The sequence below is a fragment of the Eucalyptus grandis genome, chromosome 8 (assembly GCF_016545825.1).
Source record: "Eucalyptus grandis isolate ANBG69807.140 chromosome 8, ASM1654582v1, whole genome shotgun sequence".
In the NCBI taxonomy this organism is placed as follows: Eukaryota; Viridiplantae; Streptophyta; class Magnoliopsida; order Myrtales; family Myrtaceae; genus Eucalyptus; species Eucalyptus grandis.
Genome location: NC_052619.1, coordinates 14,173,504 through 14,194,443, shown reverse-complemented (window position 1 = coordinate 14,194,443; position 20,940 = coordinate 14,173,504). Strand labels below are relative to the sequence as shown.

Below are 20,940 nucleotides of genomic sequence, written 5' to 3'. Positions count from 1 at the left end.
TGGACAGATGTAATCGTAGTGGCTCATGATTTATATGTGTTTATTATTTATTTTTTAGAATGCAATTTTAATCATTTTCTTGATTTTACATTGACGGTTCTATGGATTAATCTTCCCCCTTAATTTGGTTGTTAATGTCTCTACGGTTGATAAGGGTAAACTTAAATTTACTCACCACTCAAATTATAGAATCTCAATCCTTCCAAACACTTCACAAAATAAGGGTGTCATTAATGGGAAATAATAATAAGTATCCACATGTGTGAATTTCTCAATTGGTTGGGACATAAAATGAGGTCTTGCTTAATGCTAAATTAAAGCTGATTGTGCAAACCTCTTTTTTATCTTAAGCGATCAAATGATATTCATAGAGAAATGATAGCGTGACAGTTTATAATGTATTATGAGAATAACAATTTATTATAAGTCACAAAAAATCAAATTACAAATAATTATAAATTATTATGGAACCTACTTCTTCAATAATTTATAACTCACAATAGATTATTATTTTTACAGTACCCAAAAACTGTTATGTTAGTAAAATACGGTATTTGAGTCAAATTTTGCATATCTCAACTTCTGGGTACTTTTAGGATGCAACCCCTTATCAATCCGGAGCATTCACAATTTTACTTTCGAAATGCTCCCAACAAAACTTAAATCCAAAACCATAAGGATAGGGCAAACTTTGTGTCATCAAGCCAACACATTTTGGTTGAGCAACCCTTGTTGGCCTTTAAGGAGATTTCACACACACATATAAAAGCCACTACAAATCTCATAAATAGGTAACGTAGAATGCATTTCGCAATCGTAACTCCCCGATTCTTAAAAAATATCACGAGAGTCGTAGCTTTCATTTTAAAGATTATGCGTATAAGTTCATTGCCAAGATCTCGTGGGACTAGCAACAAACCAAATGGTCAATAGGACATAAATTAGGTTCGGGCACATGTCGCTGTTTCTTCAGTTCAGATGCATAAACATGCCATGTCGAGGAAATGCATTTGAGATCTTTCGAAACTCCCGTTTTGTGTCAGGTACCTTTCTCATTGCCCTCAAATGCAAACTCCACAAGCGAACGGTAGAACAACCTCGCACGGCTTCTTCACCTGCAATTCCGATGCCCGAGCATGGATCTTCTTTTCCTCTCGTGTCCCTCTCATCCAATATTTCACATTGCATCAATGGCGATCCCCTTCCAAACCCGGCAACACGTCCAACGTTGCCTTTAAGTGTCCTTACCGGCTCAAGTACCAGGACAATCTCATCACAAAGCATCTCATCTCGATCGCCGGATCAACTTCGCCCGCAGTCTCTATATACTTGCAATCATGTAACCCAATACTACGTATTTTAATTATCCAATTTATTATACTTTCAAATTTTTTTTTTCAGTTGATGCACTTTTGACCGTCATCCGATTAATTTTTCGATGGAATGCTACATGGGGTCTCGTTGGATTGACGTGACATCCCACCGAACCAAAAAAGAAAAAAGAATAAAAGAGTTTTAAGAAAAATTCAAGCAAATCTTTTGAAAAAAGAAAGTAAGAGAGGGCAGGTTGCCATGTACCATCATTTGAAAAAATTATTCAAAAAATCCTAAATCTATTACATATTTACAAATTCAATTCTAAACTTTTTAATAAATTTTTTTGAGTGGAATAACAATACTAATTTGTAGTTTTTTAAACATTTTTAGTTAGGAGAATTATTCAAATTTATCTTTTTCGAAGTTTTGATCCTTTTAAGGACGCAATAATATTATCATTCTGATTAAAATAACATAAAAAATTAATTTCGTCAGAGGATTACTCGTGTAAAGTCGAATGTTCGTACTCTTGAAAAAAAAATTAGAAGAAAATTTCGTATTGACTTGTATATTAAAAAAGGATAAGAAAAATTGAATAGAAAGAAGACCAATTCAATGTATGGATATAGTCAGCAGTTTGACGGACACCTCTCTGCCCAAGAAGTTATAAATGCAAAATGGAATTGCTCTAGGGGTTTGAGGGTGGCGGCAGCCGGTTTGAGGGTGGCGGCGGCCCCTAGTCGCCTCCTCTCCGGTTGTATCCAGGTTGAAATTCGAGCATAACCTTCATATCAAACAATCACTTTTCTTATTTCATTTCCTTTTAATAAGTGCTTCGAGAGCATTTACTAAATACCCCAATAAAAAGCTTGAGTCCTCCGAAGTGTATTTCGGTGCATCGAAAATGCAATTACTTCCTTATTATATACATTAATGAGTAGTCGGTGTCCAGATAAAACGAGATGTTTTGCATTATTTGTACTTTGGTTGTAGCTGTGGAGAGTGGAAAGTTCGTGGAGGCAAGGGGGCCCAAGAACTAGCAAAGTCCATCCGTAATTTTCTTTGCGTCGACATCTTGCATTGCAAATCAAACCCAAGTGATATCTGGCTGTACCATGTCGTATTGCATATGGAGCTATGCTAGATAGAATGCACCAACTCAAGTATATTGATCATGATTTGATAATAAAAAAATTATGTTTTCAAATATTGATTTTTTCGGAAGAAAAAAATCGAGAAAGAAAAAGGTTTTTGATTTTGATCGGTTTTATCTAGGAACTTTCCATAGAATCGCTAGTATTTAACATGATCTAGTCTATTAGATAAAGTCGATACTAAATTATTCCTTTGACATGCGGGAACAAGGGCTCCAAAGCTTCCGTTACCCGCAAAGAAAAAGTGATTACTAAGCATACTTAAGATGAAATAATTAGATTTTTAAAATAATGACGACACATGACACAAGAGAAATCATTTCATTAACTATAAATTACAAAATTATCTTGACTAGCTACTCGTGGCATGTTTGGAAGGCGTCTATCATCTATAGATATTTCTAGCGCATTCGGGAGACATTGAATTTAATTGGATCGGGACTTGGCGGTCTCTTTAGATTGTCAAGTTTGAAATTCCAATGACGGAAGGTGCCTCACATCATATGGCATCCTTAGAGATTAAGAAAAAAGGAGGGTCCAAATCAAGTGCTGTTGCAAGTCACAAGTAGCCAGTGAAAAAAGTGCTGAAGGAAAATGGGAGTGCGACCGATGGCGGTCCCTTTCTTCGGCGGTCTGCGGCCATAAAAGCGCATCTTATCTCCTCTTCCTCATCCCATATTGAGTGGTTTAGGAGCAATCCTAGGCTAAAAAAGGCTTCAATCTACCTAGAAAGTTGCATCATCTTTCTTTCCGGTCGCATAGAAGGAAAATAGACCAATGATTGTATTTATTTCGTAAAAAATGAATAATTTAAAAAATACTTTTTAAAACATAATCGGTGTATCACTTTCAAAATGAATGAATGAAAATTTTTATTCATCGTCGACGAAATTATTTGAAAATAAGTTGTTGATAATTAAAATATTTTTTATTGACTAATTATTTCAAGCAATACAAACAATTATTTTTAGAAATATATTCTCTAAATCATTTATTTTTTACGACATAAACGGAGTCAAAGGCTACATTTAGTCGTTTAGATTTTTAATCAGGAGAGGACTGGGTTGGCTAAGATAGGATATGAAGTCCGATGATTTTATTATATGCTATCTAATATTTGATGAATTGTAGTAATAAAGTCGAATATATTCATATCATATTATGTACATTATTTAGTATAAACGACATATCAATGTAAATAAACCTAAAAGTTGCTCAAACGGAGATGGTAAAAATCTTTTCCGATACTCTTGCCTATTTCATTTTTATTTTTTTTCCATTTTTTGAATTATTTTATTTTTTATTTCTTTTTCCCTCTTCCATCGTTTTCTAATAAAACTTTATTAAATAGTAAACACACTATACTAACATTCCTAAAAACCTAAAATATGTGATAAATATAAATATAAATTTATATTTATATATTGAAATTATATTATAAGATATAATTAAATTAGAATATTCAAATACAAATGAGATTAAATTTAAAAAGAAAATTTTATTTTTTTGTTATTTTAAATTTCTTATATTATATATTATTTATATTGAGATATAATTTTAATTTTATTAATTCAAGAAGTTTGTGATTCACGAAAAATAACTTTTTTTTTATTATGAATATTAAAAATCCTATAAATTTTTATTCCACCTATTTCATAAGATAATTTTGAGCAAACTCGTTAGCCTGGCATAGCGGTACACCACCCTAGAGCTTGAGTAAGTTGGAGTGATCTTTATCCATCGCAAACAAGTCGAACCATCGCCCTTAAGAAACTGCGATTTCTTGAAATGGAGGAGCGACCAGGGGTCCCGACTTCTCATCAAATGAGATGGGAGTCACTTTTAACCAACCGGCCTACAGCCTCAATGCAGTCAATCCCAGATATTCAATTGGAAACGAAGTTTCATATATCATGTATACGTAATTGCCGCACAAATCCCGTCACAAGCCTGTCATATTTACTGTTGACTTGATGGTCACCCAGGGCAGATAATTACAGCTCTCAAATCAATGACGGATAAGATTGCTTTCGGAAAGTATTCTTTTACGCCGCCTCTTTAATGTTTATGCTCTCGTTTTCCCTTGTTTTTGGGCTCAAACTTTGTGGAATAGACTCGTCAATAGAAACCGGGCAGCTCATAATTGAATCATTTTTTGATAACCGGCAGACCCATCTAACTAGTGGGTCGAGTCGGGTCACAAATAGTCCAATCCATTCAAATTCATTTAACTCATTTTCCACACATTGCAAGTCTAATGATTCATACTTGACCAACCTACAATGCTAGAACACTTTCATAATATCCAAATTAAAGTGAGAGTATCGGCGAGCAAACCTAAGATTGAGTGAGGGCACGACGGAATGAAAAGAGTCATACAAGTAGGTTAGGTTTAAGTAAGTCTTATATTATGATGGGTTTTATCATTATAAATTCATTTATGACCCGTTTATTGCATATAACTAACTCATAAACAACTCAACCAATCGTGTATGGGTTAAAAAATAAATCTAATAACCCATTTTGATTGGTCCAATCGCCGGACCCAAAAAAGGCTCCGTTCAGCTGTTCAGAGTGTTATTCCCCAGCCCATCATGCCGTGTTCGCTCGATTTTCTTAGGTGAAATAGAACACTAGACTATAAAAATTGAAATATGGTTGAGATGGGCCTAAAAGTTCTATTGGAAAACAATCGCGAACCTAATTCCGAAGTCATGGGCCACACCCCTACCACAAAAGTTGTCCGACGGTAGGTGAGCTTCTGAAGGCAACCCTTCTCCAATCCGGCGGTTCACCCACCATCCTGCCCACAAGCCAATCAATTCACTAATCTTAAATGTACTCCATGCATTTCAAAATTTATATTACCCATCCCCACCAAGATATTCATTGACATGTTGGCTGCCTTCTTCATTATCGTACTGCTTTGTCTCTGCTTTTCTGTTAGGCAAGTGAATGAGATGGTGAGTGCCTTTTGTCCTTATAGGACAACGACTTCATTTTGAACCATTGGTCATATAGGTTTAAGAATCCCACGCCTTAAAACCCTTTTCTTAATGACATAAATTTAAGCTTTTCTATATCTTGACTTTTTTTTATCAAGTTTTTCGATTTTCAACTTATATGAAGTCATCAATTCGGATTGAATAACGATGTAAATTCAGTGTTTTTAAGTTTTTAATCATTTTATGCAGTCTCCACTAACAAAAAATACGGTCCAATGTGAGCTCGAGTCCATATGTTGGTATAATGTGCGTCCCAAGCTTCAAAGTTGACATTTTTCAAGCTTGCTTCTAAGGAAAACCTCGTCAACATCTGACCGGTCAAAATCCGCCCTCCATTCTTCTTCTTGGTTTTCCTTTTTGTTGTAAAATCCGCCCCCGGTCAATGACATGGAAAACAAATTTTTTTTTTTCGACTCCCTAAGCATGTTTCTCCATCAAAGACCGTATATCTCCCTGCCTAATCGCACGAGAATTGCCGTTCATATTTTAATTACGGTTATCTCCTGAACTATCTTCCAATGCCACCACGTGGCCGAATCCCCATGATTCAAAGAAAATCACTTCCCACTTTAAAATAGAATAATTTAATTCAATCTGAGGATGTGGAGGACACGTATTGATGGTGGGGAAAGCCGACTGGAATTGGGCAAAACCCAATTCCGCCACCGCAACCAAGTGGAGGCCCCACATAGCCGACCACTTGCTACGTTCGTGTCAAGGTCTTCAATGGCCCTCAAACTTCAAAATACATTTTAAAAAAAATATTAAAAAATTTCAAAAATAACAATAAGAAGATCGCCGAACCATCGAATCATCAATTCTTGCCATTTGCGTAACCATAAGACTGCCCCCAAATTGATAATAGAAAATCCAAAAAAAGCAAAAGGGGACGAAAGAAAATGCATAAAGTTTAGACATAAGAAAGAGAAATGGCGACGGACAGATGATAAGATCGAGAAGAAGGGGATAAGCACAAATGTCAGCGTCCCACGTAATCCCAAATCGCCAAATATTTGTCCCTTTTCTTTTCTCGGAAAATCCAAAAACGTTACTTTTCTCCCCGGGGAGAGTACCGTCGTTTCGCCCCCGCAAAAAATCAAAGGGCGAGAAAATAAAAGAATTATCACGCGATCAATTAATTAATTAAATAGATTCTGGGAGAAAAAGAGAAATTGAAAAAAAAAAAAATAAAGAAAGAAAGGCGCGTCATGGAGCTCGGTGGTGGGCCCCGCTGGATCACAGCTAACCTCGAGCTTTTTCGGCGACCGCGTTTCGCCCGTTTCCCCTGCTCCTTTCGTCTCCGACGGGGGGGCCCCACTTCTCGTTTTCAAATTCTCGGCGCCTCGGTGCCGTTCGATGCGGGATCGGACGGTCGGCGTTTGGACCAACCCGAGGAGGCGACGTTTTGAAATTTTGAAGTGCTCCGCATGGGGACAAGAAGTGGAATTATTATTTTCTAGGTACTATAATTGCATCACCTAGGTCGGGAGGAGATTTTTTTTTTTTTTTAATTGCGACAATCATTTTTGCAAATAAAATAATTGGGGAATTAAGGTTAGGCACGAAAATGATATTTTAGCCTTCATATGAACTTATCAGGTTGAAGTGGATGACCACGAAAATGATATAGATGCTAAACTTTATCCTAAAATTTTTCTTTCTTTTTTTTTTCCCCCTATTTTTGTACATGAATACTCTTTCTACACTTGTCATATTAAGCATAGACTCTCTTGCCGCTCAAATTCGAGTCTAATCAAATCGAATCAAATCATATTTTCCAACGATAGATTTGAGTAAGAAAATGAAATCTCGAACCTTGGAAAATGAGAGGCAAGTTCATGAATGAACTTCCTTTTCCTAGTCCGACATCAAGTTGATGCAAAGCGGGAAAATAGTAATGACAGTCGTATCAGATGTCATTGTTCAATCAAGTCAAATACTAGTTAATTAAGTAAAGTATTTAGGAGATGGATTCGCTTTCCGTTTTGATTTTTCGGGTTGTCGATTGATAAGAGCCGTTTAAATCTCATGGTCCCCTAATGTTCCGAGCGAGTCTTGCATTATTTTTGGATACAAGCGTGACTTTTAGGTTTTTCCACTTGTGCGAGATGAGACCCCCACGATTTAGACAAATGATAATGATGAGATGACAAGCACTTTTTACTGAGAACAAAATATAGGTTTTGGGTAATCATGCATATGAAGAATATGGGTTTTGGGTTTTACCAAAAAAAAAAAAATGAATATGGGTTTTGGGTAATTACATTGAAGTGGGCGATCATGAAAATCTTGAAATAAGAAGCGAGGTATATGTCATTTTCCGTACTTCTATGAAATTAATGAAAAACGATTTGCACTTTCCACTTCACAATATACGAGTTTTTAATTTTTTTTTATGCCGCCTAATTCACTGTGCCTACGCCATGAAGAACCAGTTCCTTGCGACACGCCTAATTTCATTATTGAGGGGTGTCTCCGCGACCGGATTGGGGAGGTGGGCTCAATCTAATACCCTTCACCATTGAGAAAGAAAAAAACCAAAAAAGGGTGATGAACGGTAATTCTCCAATAAGGTAACTTATAAGAACAATTTCGTGATCGATTTGTCGTTTTGTGCACTTTGTTAATCTCGCGTAGAGAGATTTGCTACTTTCTGATGGGCCGGTGATAACGGCTCCTCAGGTTTATAAAATGAACTGGACGGTCATGGCTCAGAGCGAACATTTCTTGATTGGGGCGGAATTTCGATAAGAAAGTCTCGCCCGACCTCATTCAACGGTCATTTTCTTCCCTTCAAATCGCGGCAATCCATTTGCACACGAGAAAGAGGAAGATTCCAGACCTTGACCAAAAGCGAGATGGGGTCGGCCCTATACAGCTATGAAAACTTGGAAAAAAATGGTTCAATCCCATGTTCCTGCCCCCCATTCAGTACGCTCTTCCCTGCCAGAGAGCTCGCTTCGTCTCTTTCGACTGCCGCGGTCGCGTCGCGATTCGACGGTGCCCTGCCATTGCATTAACCCGGTCAAACCCTTCGCCTTCCCATTCCCATTTACGCGTCGAATCCTCTCATGCAACACACCCCACAGAAAGCGAAAGAAAAAAATAAAAATGATACCCGAAATCGACCATTCCTTGGAAAATATTAAAGGAGCCCTCGTCCTTGAAATTCCAAGGTGAGGTGGACATTGCGGGCGTATGGTGGGAGGGGCATTCTCGGAAGTTCGTGGCCGGCTCTTTTCGTATTTAAAAGTCTAGCTATAGAGGCAGGGGCGGAGGATTGGGGAAAAGAGAAAAACAGGGAATCGAGAACAGGAGCAAGTTCGAATCATCATCATCTTCGTCATCATCCTCATCGGCCTCATCATAACACACGCCTGCGCAGAGGGAGAAGCGAAGGACTGCTCGGAAGAAGGAAGATGGGAGACGTCTTGCTGTTCGTGGATGATCTGCCGTCGAGCTCCCCGGTCCCTTACTGCAGGATTTGTCACGACGCGGAGTTCGAGAGCGAGCAGAGCTTGGAAGCTCCTTGCGGCTGTTCCGGGACCGTCAAGGTGAGAGAGCTCCGCGACTTCTTCCTCCTCTGTTTCGAGCTCGTGGTTCTTGCCGTTGCTGTTGCTATTGATTCTCCGTTCTCTGTTTTGATCGCCCTCCTCTGGAATATGTATATTTTTCCTTCGTTTACGCTTTGGTTTCGCACGCCGGAGCGGTTCTGATGTTGTCTTGCTCATCGCAGTACGCGCACAGGGATTGTATACAGAGATGGTGCGACGAGAAGGGAAGCACGACTTGTGAAATATGTCTCCAGGTAAAATTTCTAAAAAAGAAAAAGAAGGAAAGATCTTGCTGAGCAGAACAAGACCGAAAAAGTGAAACGATCATGCTTCATCTCCTTCTTCTTTCCCATTTCCCTGTAGAAGATAGCTGGGATTCAGATGAAATTTCGTTGCGTGATTTTCCGTGCATGTGTTCTGTTGGCGAATTCGAATTGGACTTCTGCTCCTTTTGTTTTTTGTTCTTTCCCAAACGTTCAAGCTTCTTTCTATTTTAAACTCTCTCAGACGACGTCTTCTGTTTCATGTGAATTTCAAGATCGTCTCAAATCCGTCTCAATTGAAGTTCCGCTCTCTGTCTGAATTTCTCTGTTCTCGCTCTCTCTCTCTCTCTGCTCATGTCATTAGAATCGGTGCATGTGTTCATTGCAAAGATTACCATCCAAACAAATTTGGGTTCTTGAAATTTCACGTTCTTTTTTTTTCTCTTTTCTATCTTCCCTGGAGTTTTCTTGAAGTGAGCTTTCTGGCCATCCTTTTCGCGTTCCCATCCTTGCCATCTTCACATGCTTGAACGCCAAGGGTTCGTTCTAATCTGCTCTGTTTTTCTCTTCATCTGTAAATTTTTTACAGAACTACGAACCTGGTTACACGGCAGCGCCTTCGAAGAAGTCTCAATTGATCGAAGCAGCTGTCACCATCAGGTAACTTTCCTCTTCATTCGCTAGCCTTTTACTTTATCAGCCTAAATCCATGGCCTATCACCTGCAAATTAAGGTGATTTAGTCTTTTTCCTTTCTCTCTACCAGCCTTTTCATTCTAATTAGTGATCACCACCCTTTTTGGCGCCGCTTTCGGAATGCTGTCCCCAGAAATGAATTCGTCTTTATTGACTAGATCCATATAATAAAGCCGGACATGCTTGACAACTAATTATTCTGGTAACATGGGACTACTTGCATTACAAAATGTCTATTAAAAAAAGTAAAAAATCCTTTTTTAAAACCAATTTCTGGATTCTTGGAACTTCACCTTGATTGAGTATTCGTGGCATTATGTAGTCCATTTCAAAACGGATGATAATCTATTTCGATCATGGCCTGCAATGAAAGATCTCGCGCTTGACGCCCGTCTGAAAAACTTCCTTGTCCTTTCAGGGATAGCTTGCAAGTTCCGCGAGCCGAGCCCGAACCGCAGAGCCCGACGAGCTTGGCCCCCGGAGCGCCGATCGAAGCTGTCTACTCCGAGTGCGCCTCGGCCGCCGACCGGGGCGCCGCCTGTTGCCGGGCATTGGCTCTCACCGTAAGTCCATTTGCACAATTCATGCTCCACCACCATTGATCATTGACTTATTATAATGAGGAAACAGTTAAATTAAGGCATAAACACCGTATTGCGTGACCACAACTTTGAAGGAACCGAGCAGTACCCACGACTTGCCACCTGGCAGGTGGGCAACCAAACTGGATTCTGTAGTACCGCACTTAAAACAATCTATGGCCTAGAAATCCTACTGGGTTAGCGTAAATTCAATAAAGAAAAGGAGATGAGGTCCATACAGCGCAAGAGTTTAGTTGATTTGGTGCCAGTTTGGTGGGGATCTTTCTTGTCTACCTTTTTCCATAGGAGTCTATCGATTTCCATGTTTTCCTACAAAAAAGTTTGCTTAATGGGTAGTTCGATGTGGCTGCGGTTCCAACTTCCTAATCATCTTTTTTTCATGGGCAGTTTACGGTGTTCTTGCTTCTAAGACACATGCTCGATGTGCTGTCCGGCAGACCGGAAGAATACCCTTTTGCCCTTGTCACCGTAAGTTCCGAGACCCGTGCTTGAAAAAGAGGGGAAAAAGATGGAATTTTGTCTTGCTTGATTTGGTCTGAATTCGATGTTTCTTGTGGGTGAACAGGTTCTTGTTTTGAGAATGAGTGGAATTGTTGTCCCCATGTATATATTGATTCGGACAATCACAGCAGTTCAGAACAGCATCCGGCAACGTTACCACGTGAGCTTCTTCCCCCCTTTTTCATAAGGAAAAAATAGAGAATAAAAAAGAAAAGATTTTTTTCTTTTTTTGTACTGCATGCGATAATTCACGCTAAAAGGATTAAGTACTAATAGAACCATTGTATGTTCTAGGTTGTGGGTGATGAAACTCTGAATGATGAAGAAGAAGATGAGGACGATGACGACGATGAGGACGACGACGACGACGATAGTGATCGGCGGCGTCAACACATAGTTTGACTCTCTTGTTGATATTCTGGCAATTTTTATTTTTTGGTTCTTCTTCTTCTTCATTCATTCGGTGTAATATATTGAATTGCTGCTCTCATTATTTTGTGAAGAGCTTCCTCGTGTGAGAATGATCATTAATTAAAGAGAAGCAGAGAAATAAATGTAACTTCATTCTTTTAATTGAGAAAGGCGAAGTCATGCGTATGATTAAATGGCGGATTTATGGAAGGATGAATAATGCACGTGCTCATTGTAGATTGCTATTGTCATCTATAGTAAAATAAAAGCACCAAAAAACAAGAAATTAATTGAACGGCGACTTCAGTAATGGCCCAGTAATCATTCTTAATCCATAATCAAACGAATTAGGGATGAACAAATTATCCTCGTTTACGTCTCCTTAAGCTAAAGTAATGGAAGAAACGAATTTGTGGAATTCTATGTAAATATTCATTATAATTCCATAAAACGAAGAAATGATAAAAGAAAATTAGGTAAGGGAAAAAGCTACACATGTTCAGATGGCAATTGATTTCTTGCTTTCCGAAAGTCACGGGGCCTCGGGATTAGGTCACGAAAGTGTAATTCTTAGGCTTGATTTACCCGTGAAATATGACTCTTGCCTGTAAAACGTTTGCAAAGGAAGTGATTAGAAATGCTTTGATTTCCCTTCTTCTTCTTTTTTTTAAAAAAGTGACATGGAGCTTATTTTCTCATATTAATTGCAATTACGAAACATGCGTTTAAGATAAAAATTCTTGAGTATTGCCATAGTTCCCGACCTCATGGGTCTTGGGCGTGGGGGGCCAAGTCGTTAGTGATTTGGGACCGCCCGTCAGGTTGTCGGGTATGGTCAGCAAGGGTCCCCGGGAAACAAGATTGGCTGATAGGGTCTCAAGTTCGGGTGGCTTGAAGTTTCAATGACTAGGTTTAGGCATCTAGGATGCGGTGCAGCAAATGGGGAAAAGGATTTCGCCGTCGGGGTCGGGAGCGTGGGGTACCTCTTCTTGGATTTTAGGTCCCTAGGTCGATCATGTGGGTTCCGGTTTTGGAGGCTGAGGAGTCAACTATGGAGCTAGGGACCTAAGTCCGATTCCTTAGGATAGTCTGGCGGTAATGGAAGCTAGGGGTACCAAAAAATTCAGGAATCACCCGGACTCCTCAGAATCAGACTGGAATTGGTGGTTTGACTCCTCAGAATCAGACTGGAATTGGTGGTTTTCAAGGAAATTGATCTGGTTCTCAGTTCCAATTTATTGGAACCAGTAGGTAATGGTCCAATTTCCGATTTTAGGGTCCATTCGGATCGGACCGGTAATATATATAAATATATATTAAATTTTTAAGAAAAATTTATGATCATTTTTTTTTAAAAGAAAAAGAAAAATCCTAAAATCTCTAATTCGAAGCTCAACATCCATTAACTGAATGCTCTTCTTGTCTCACTTTCACCTCCTATAAGTCATCTCTCCATCTCTCATTTATAATCTTGACTCACGGCATCAACTCTCAACTTTTAATATGAGTCCAATCTTTTTACTAATCTTGCAATTGAGAATAGGAAAGTTCTTTTTTTCTTTTACTTTGGCTTGTCAGAAAATGTTGCATTGAGTGTGTGAAGCTTGATGGGATCGGTTCCATGGACCCACCAGGAACCTGATCAGACTGGCGGTCAGGTCGTCGGGTGGATCCATAAAACTAAGAGATGGTTCCTAGTTCCAATTTTTTTAAACTAGTCCTTGGTGGGTAGTTTTCAATTCTAAGGTGAGAACTGCTTATCCAGACCATGCTCATCCTTAATGAAAACCAATTCATATTAAGAATATCTCTCTTACCATATCAAAAACATGTCATTTATATTAGAGTTAATACCCTGAAAAACCCCAAACTGGTACACTTGTGACAAGTTTATCCCAAACTATTTTTTTTTACCGCCAAAAACTCCAAACTGGTATACCTTTGACAAATTTACCCCAAACCGGTACACTTGTGACAATTTTACCCCGTGTTAGTTTTCGTTAAATTTTATTATCAAATTATAAAGTTAAATGACACGTGACAATTGACTAATATACCAATTTGGGATTTTAGGATCCATTTGTCAGAGTTTACAATTTTTATGATTTTTTTGTGGTATTAATCCAATTTAGCGAAAGGTATATTTGTCACAAATTTATCAGTTTGGGATTTTTTGCGGTCGAATAAATTAGTTTGGAGTAAATTTGTCATAAATGTACCAATTTGGGATTTTTTTATGGTTAGTCGGGATAAATTTGTCACAGGTGTACCAGTTTGGGGTTTTTCATGGTCAAAAAAATAGTTTGGGGTAAATTTGTTACAAGTGTACCAGTTCGGGGTTTTTCAGGGTATTAACCCTTTATATTAAGATAAAATGATTCATAAATTAGACACTTGTTTATTTCATGCATAATTCATTGTCTGAAAACACTATTCTCATTTTTCAACTTTTGGATTGCCTAGAAAAATATGTTATGTTTGTTTTGAGAAAATTGAAAGATTTATAAAATATTTTCTTCAAAAGAAGTTACTTGTATCACTTGAAATAATTAGTTAATGAAAAAAGTGTTCATTAGCGATAACAATTTATATTTAAGCATTTTTATGATTATTTTTGGGAAAATATTTCAAAATTATTTATCCAAAAGTGCCACCTTTGTGTGTGTGTGTGTTTTTTTTTTGGTCGGTCCAAACACCTGAATGTTAGGAAAAAATAGTAGAGTTAGTATCTGTTTGTTTCACAAAAAAATTTGGAAATTTATGTTATCTTCCAAGAAATTTATGTTATTTTCCTATGTTTGACTGAAATCCGAAAATTACTTAGATTTTGTTTTTAGGAAAATCTAATTTGATTTTTCTTTATAAATATACACCATTTAGGTACTAGTGACTTGTGTACAAGCAATTGGGCATGGACACTAGGTCTAGCCTCAATAGACCCCCAACTTAAGCGCCATAGACCTAGTCACGGGCACTTGAGTCCTTAGCACGGCACAAGCACTAATCCCAATACCCTTACTTTAATCCGTAACACTAGGGCCCAAATCCATTGAGGTCGGGCCTAAGTCCACAAAGGCCAAGTGTGAGAACCCGGTGGCCAAGTCCACAAAAGCCAAGCCCAAGACCTTGACTCCATGACCATAGTCCACTGAGGTCGAATACTAGAGCCCATGATCAAGCCCTCGAGCTCAAGTGCATAGAAGTTGGGCTTGGGACCGTACCACTCATGCCCATGCTCAAATCCCCAACTCTTGAGTTTGACCCTAGGCACCTGAGCTTAAGTCCATTGAGACCTAGCTCGAGACCTTGATGCCTAGGATTGGGTCCTTGGACTCGACCTCAAGGGACCAAGGTGTGAGCATTAGGGACTGGAGCATTGGCACTGGGTTTTCATACCCAGCCTCGATGGTTGAATCCAATCTCAATGGACCCAGTCCAAGGTGCTAGAGACTTGGACACTAGCAATAGGGCTTGTGGCCCCACCTTGATGGACCCAGGCCCAGGTGTTAGGATTCTAGGCATGGGCACCGAGATCTCGAGCCTAACCCCAATGGACTTGGGCTTGAGCAATGTCACTAGGGTCCCAAGCCCGACCTTTGTGGAATTAAGCTCAGCCTCATTGGACCCGGGCCCAAGCATTAGGGACCTAGTCTTGAGCACTTGGGTCTTAGGCCCACAATTTGTAGACCTGGGCCTAGCCTCAATGGACCTAAGATCAGGCACTGGGGATTTAGGTATGGGCATTGGAATCTCGAGCCTGGCCTTGCAGACCTGCATAGGGCACTTTGTAGACCTAGGCCTAAGCGCTTAGGACTTGACCATGGGTGCCCGTGTCCCGAGCTAACCTTTCTGGATGTGGGCTTGGGCATTTCGGTTTTGGGCTTGGCCTCTTTGGGCTTAGGCTTTGCCTTGATGCACCCTTAGCCTCTAGTCTCTGGCTTACTGTCAAGGGCCTAGGAAAAAGTGTTGGGGTTCTTGTGTCACATTTTGGAAAATATTTCCAATTTTTTAAAGTTGAATCATTTTCCTAAGTTTAAGCATAAATTCTTCATTAGTTAGGAAAGCATTTTATGTTGACTCATTTTTTTAAGTGATTTAAATGTTGGAGGTTCGAAAATGAGGAAAATATTTACCTTGAAAATATTGAACTAGCGGGAGACACGTGATGTCAAGTCTAAGCATGACAAATATGCAATTAGGCAAGATCCCTACGTGGATCTGACTTGGGTGCTCTACCAAGAGATGAGAGCATATCAATTGTATTATTAGCTGGTTTATACTATCTATACTATTATAACAAACGTTCGTTATAAGAGATCAGAATCCTTTTTTCTTTCCAAAAATATCCTCGATTAGATATTTTATTAATGTATGGTCAATGGGCAACTACGTAAATTAATCGTTATATCCTGTTCCTAACGCATTTCAATTTTAAACTTTCAATCATTCCTATCTTATACACAAACTCTCAAAAATAGATTACATCTTGAAATATGATTTTGCTTTCCATATACATGCGCTTTCGCTAATTATAATGAATGAAAGAGGCTCTCCAATATCAAATATTTAGTACCAGATCTTGCACCGGATAGAAGTAATTTTAGTATACCTTCCTTAGACAGTTCTGTGATATCAGATCCCCCCATTAAATATACTTATATCTTCTATGTCCATGTATAGAAGATACTCCTTTAAAGAACAAAGACTAATTCAATTGGGTCGAGGATTTTTCTTTTTATCTTCACATGTTCACTCAACCATAATTTCAATCAGCACATTGAATAGCCCTTATACGATCTAATTGTGCTGAAATACTCTGTCCACGTCACAATTTCATCAACGGATTTAATCATATATGGGAAAAATTTGTATTAAGGATTTGAAGCAATGTTATTTTCTCAAAAGATGGTTCAAAGTAAACTTTATTTTAAATAAGATCCTGAAATTATAAACTATGTTTCAAATAAGGCTTCTAGTTTATCTATCAATTATATGACATCGATTTGTGTCGGTTATTTGACTATCTTTACAAACTAATACGACAATGAAGAAACCAATTTCACATGTGATAGAATAAAAGATAAAGATATCGGTATTGTCTAAACTCAAAACTTTTTCGATTTTCATAATAGAGGTGTCGCAATTTTGACTAGCTACCAACTTTTTCAAAAATTTCTCTCTAAATTTGCATTTACATAAATCTTTGATTAAGTGAGATTAACTTAGAAAAAATAAGACACTTGCCCTGCTATAAACAAGTAATAAAAGAAGCAAGTCTAAACTTTCATCCCCAATCCCTAAACTAATCTTCTCAGATTATCCTTTTTTCTCCTCCTTTATTATTTTTTGGTAGTAAACATTTAATATAATTTGTCATTAATCCTAAGCTCTTGTTTTTTTTTTCTGTGGGGTCGCGCCCCTGGAAGAGATTTAGAGATACACTTCTTAGGGAGTTTACAGAAAAGGTAATGAAGATCATAATGAGATTTGTTTCTCTTTCTTCCTTCTTTTTTATTTCTTACCGCCCACGGTTTTGCTACGTTATCATATCATTACCAAATTTTATAGTCTCCTGAGGAATTAGCAAAAAAGAGCAACGAGCATGATAAAACTAGCATATGGTAGAATTCTATCTTAATCACATTTTTAAGAATCATCAGCCATTAGGAGATTCAAGGTACATTCTGTAATCTGACTAGCTATGAGGTCATCATGAAGATCCAAAGGTGTGAGATACTTGTTGGAAGGTAGTTTCTTGTGTTGAGAACTTTGATCAAATGGCCTTTCAGCATTCTTGCACTTGAAGATGGATTTTTAGCTATCAATTTTCGTCATGAGTCAATTAGTCGATGCTCTATCAATCCTCGAACTTGATCAGATATGCTCCATCAGAGGTCTGTGAAGTCACGGTCGGGAGTTGATGGCGTAAGTTTGCAAGCGCGTCGAGTTAAGCGATTTTGGCTAAACAATCCTTTTAGGCATCTGCATAACCATCGTAACATTAGAAAAAAACTAGATTTATTTCTATCCTATCGCCGAGCATGGTGCGAATGCTCACTTACATCGCGTCGATAATGCTAAAAAGCAATCTATCGTTATTATCTGAATAAAATTTTTGGAAGTAGATGTTCACTCTTGCTATTGACTTTCTAAGTAATTGCCCTTTTGTAATAAACTTACCTATATACTTATCATGCACGTGAAAAAAATTTCTATGTCATGTCCTAGCTTCCTAAACAGATTTCAAAGGCATACCGACGCAGCTAGTCTGCTGAGAAAGGGAAGATTTAAGAGGAGATGATTTGTTCTGATTTTATGCCTTAAATAATACAAACACGCCTCTGATTTACATGATTTTTCGTGTTGGATTCTCTACTCTTCGAACCACAGATGCAGAAGAGTCCCAGATTCTCATGGTCATAACTGGGCGATCCAATGATCAGTTTCATTTGCCATGGGAGCATGCCCTTGCTTCTCGTGATACCGATTGCTGTGGGGGTCATCGCCATATTAACTGTCATATGCTTGATTGCAAGGACTCGGGTTACGGTGATGCACTTGCGAGCTACGCTTATAAAGCAAATGGAGGCAACTCGACAAGCCGAGAGCAAGAGCATGAGCAAGAGCAATGCCTTTGCTCAAGCCAGCCACGATGTCCGCGCGTCTTTGGCTGGGGTAATCGGCCTTATAGATATAAGTTATGATGAAGTTTCTCCTGGTTCGGAGCTCGAGAAAAACTTGAAGCAGATGGAAGCTTGTACAAAGGACCTGATGGGTAAAACCAGTCGATAAACTTTTGTAGTTCCTTGAGCAAATCGACGAATTTTGTAGAACTGATGGTTTGAACATTCCTTTTTTCAGGTTTTTTGAATTGCATTCTCGATACGAGCAAAGTTGAGGCCGGAAAAATGCCACTGCAAGAAGAAGAATTCGATTTGGCTCAGCTTCTTGAAGATGTAGTTGATCTGTATCATCCGGTGGCCATGAGAAAAGGTGTGGATGTAATTCTAGACCCTAATGATGGCACAGTGCTCAAACATTCACTTGTGAAGGGAGATAGAGGAAAGCTTAAACAGATACTATCTAACTTGTTGAGCAATGCTGTTAAATTTACGGATGATGGTCACATCTCGGTCAGGGCATGGGTTCAAAAACCCAGCTTAGAAAATTTGATACTGGTTTCCACGGGGAATAGCTGGTGGAAACGCTTAATGTGCTCGTCCTGTAAGAAGAATGACAGGGAAAGTGGTGATGAAGCTGTGAACGAATTCCGGCAAAATCCTAATTCTGCTGAATTTGTATTCGAGGTGGATGATACAGGCAAAGGAATTCCCAAAGAGATGCGAAAGTCAGTATTTGAAAACTATATCCAGGTCAAAGAAACAGCTCAAGGACAAGAAGGCACTGGCTTGGGCCTTGGCATCGTTCAGTCTCTGGTATGTTCCCAATTTCTGTACCTCTTATTTATCAGCATACCGTATTCTGTATTACATTCAGTAACCGTACTACAGCATTAGGACTATTAGCCGCTATGATCAATTGGAAACAGCTTCCTTTATAAAACTCTGCTGCTTATGATCAAGGGGTTTCATCTGATGGAAAGAGAAGTTATCATCATGCCATCTTTGATAGTATAAGTAACTATACGCCTTCGCTAATTGAGACGCTGTACCAGGTCCGCCTCATGGGTGGAGATATAAAGATCATGGATAAGGACATGGGTGAGAGAGGAACGTGTTTCAGGTTCAATGTTTTCCTTGCCCCATTTGATGCTGGTGCTACAAAACCATTAGAGGAAGACCTTGAGGCCGGAGGTTATGGAGCAGCGCATCATCTTGGGCTAACCATCCATGCCAATAGTCCTGGGCTGAGCTTCCATAGTTCGAGCACCAGACAAGTGCGTAGCCCCAAACCAGAAGGATCTCCTGTTGTGTTATTGATACAGAATGAAGAGCGGCGGAGAACTTGTCAGAGTTACATGGAACGACTTGGAATAGAAGTTCTCGTACCTAGCCAATGGAAGGATCTTCCTATTATTCTGAAGAAGGTACAAATGAAGATCATCAACAATGCATATCATAGTTCTTCAGGAAAATCAGACAGGAGTTGGAGGATTGAAAGATTCAGTAAATCCGCTTCGTGCAGCAAGTCTCGCGGTAGAGTCAGTGGCGTATCTCTCAGTTCACTTGATGGAGCAGACCATATTCTCCCTGTCTGCAAGAGTCCTAGTCACAAAAATCAAGCGGGCTTCGTGCTACTTATAGTCGACGCAAGTGCTGGACCATTTCAAGAAATATTCATGGCAGTGACTGAATTTAGGACTGAATTTAGGAAACTCATACCGAGCACTCGTTGTAAGGTTGTGTGGTTAGATAAGCCAACGATGAGAAGTATTGACCAAAGGGCCATTAATGGCAAGCTCGACCCTGACGATATCATCATGTCTAAGCCCTTTCATGGGACCCGTTTGCTTCAAGTGATAAGACTTCTTCCAGAATTCGGGGGCTTTTTGCAGAGAAGACCAAGCAAACAGGTGAAGGAGAGACCAGTCCAAAATGCGGAAGCGACCAAACCTTCAGCAGAGGAAACTGGAAGTACCCGCAGGGAGAAACCTTTGGGTGGGAAGAGAGCATTGGTAGTCGATGACAGCGAGATAATGCGAAAGCTGGCTCAATGTAATCTTTCGAATCTTGGAGCAACAGTTCAGCTGTGCGAAAACGGAAAAGAAGCTTTACAATTGATTCGTGAGGGCATTGATGAACAGAGGGAGTCAGGAGTTTCAGATATTCATCGTCCTTACGATTACATATTGATGGATTGCCAGGTACAGTTTTTTTAGACTTACGACCATTTTTAAGTTCAGCCAAACTTTGCTGTCATATTAGAACACGATTAAACTGTCGTAAATATTAATGTCAGCAATGAGATCATATTTTTAAACTCCACTGAAGAGCTCAAAGGATGTTTAGGCCTCTCGAAATTTTCCTTGTTGAATTCAGATAATGGTTACAAGATTTGAACTTTCTAAAGATAACTAAAGTGATGTTAAGCTGGCATTGTCACTGATTTCCCGTGTTTGTCTAGATGCCCACAATGGACGGTTATGAAGCGACAAGAAAGATCAGAAAGGAGGAGAAACGATACGGAATCTATATGCCAATCATAGCATTGACTGCTCATTCTTCAGGCACCGAAGTGAAGAAGATATTCGAGGCCGGCATGGATTTCCACATTGAAAAGCCTGCGAACGGGGCTCGCCTGATGAAAGCCATCACTGAAATTCAAAGTAGAGGCGGGGGTGCATAATATGGTGCATCTGAAATTTTGCTCGTAGAACCTATGCATCACATGAATGGACTTGAGCTTTGTATGTTTCTATGTACAGTCAACTTAAGAATTGCCTTACAAGATGGCAGAATCTGCTTTTTGAAAGTATAC

The 20,940-nt window shown here is 39.0% G+C and overlaps 2 protein-coding genes across 2 annotated transcripts; both read left to right on the top strand.

The window, feature by feature from the left end:
• Positions 1-8,409: 8,409 nt before the first annotated feature.
• Positions 8,410-11,668, top strand: LOC104456706 (hypothetical protein). Its single transcript, XM_010071560.3, has 7 exons — positions 8,410-9,030; positions 9,213-9,284; positions 9,883-9,953; positions 10,407-10,551; positions 10,978-11,058; positions 11,156-11,251; positions 11,386-11,668. Exons 1-7 carry the CDS (start codon positions 8,896-8,898, stop codon positions 11,491-11,493), a joined length of 708 nt encoding a protein of 235 aa, XP_010069862.2. The 5' UTR covers positions 8,410-8,895; the 3' UTR covers positions 11,494-11,668.
• A 6,296-nt stretch (positions 11,669-17,964) lies between these two features.
• On the top strand, positions 17,965-20,808 carry LOC104416406 (histidine kinase CKI1). Its single transcript, XM_010027807.2, has 4 exons — positions 17,965-18,277; positions 18,364-18,938; positions 19,178-20,326; positions 20,587-20,808. Exons 1-4 carry the CDS (start codon positions 17,965-17,967, stop codon positions 20,806-20,808), a joined length of 2,259 nt encoding a protein of 752 aa, XP_010026109.2.
• The last annotated feature ends 132 nt before the right edge of the window (positions 20,809-20,940 follow it).

Bases quoted from the DNA above. Each gene is read 5' to 3' on its own strand.
- LOC104456706 (XM_010071560.3), top strand. From the start codon at position 8,896: ATGGGAGACGTCTTGCTGTTCGTGGATGATCTGCCGTCGAGCTCCCCG. The intron at 9,954-10,406 runs GTAACTTTCCTC...TTGTCCTTTCAG, and splicing joins GAAGCAGCTGTCACCATCAG to GGATAGCTTGCAAGTTCCGC. The intron at 11,252-11,385 runs GTGAGCTTCTTC...TGTATGTTCTAG, and splicing joins GCATCCGGCAACGTTACCAC to GTTGTGGGTGATGAAACTCT.
- LOC104416406 (XM_010027807.2), top strand. From the start codon at position 17,965: ATGCCCTTGCTTCTCGTGATACCGATTGCTGTGGGGGTCATCGCCATA. The intron at 18,278-18,363 runs GTAAAACCAGTC...TCCTTTTTTCAG, and splicing joins TTGTACAAAGGACCTGATGG to GTTTTTTGAATTGCATTCTC. The intron at 20,327-20,586 runs GTACAGTTTTTT...GTGTTTGTCTAG, and splicing joins ACATATTGATGGATTGCCAG to ATGCCCACAATGGACGGTTA.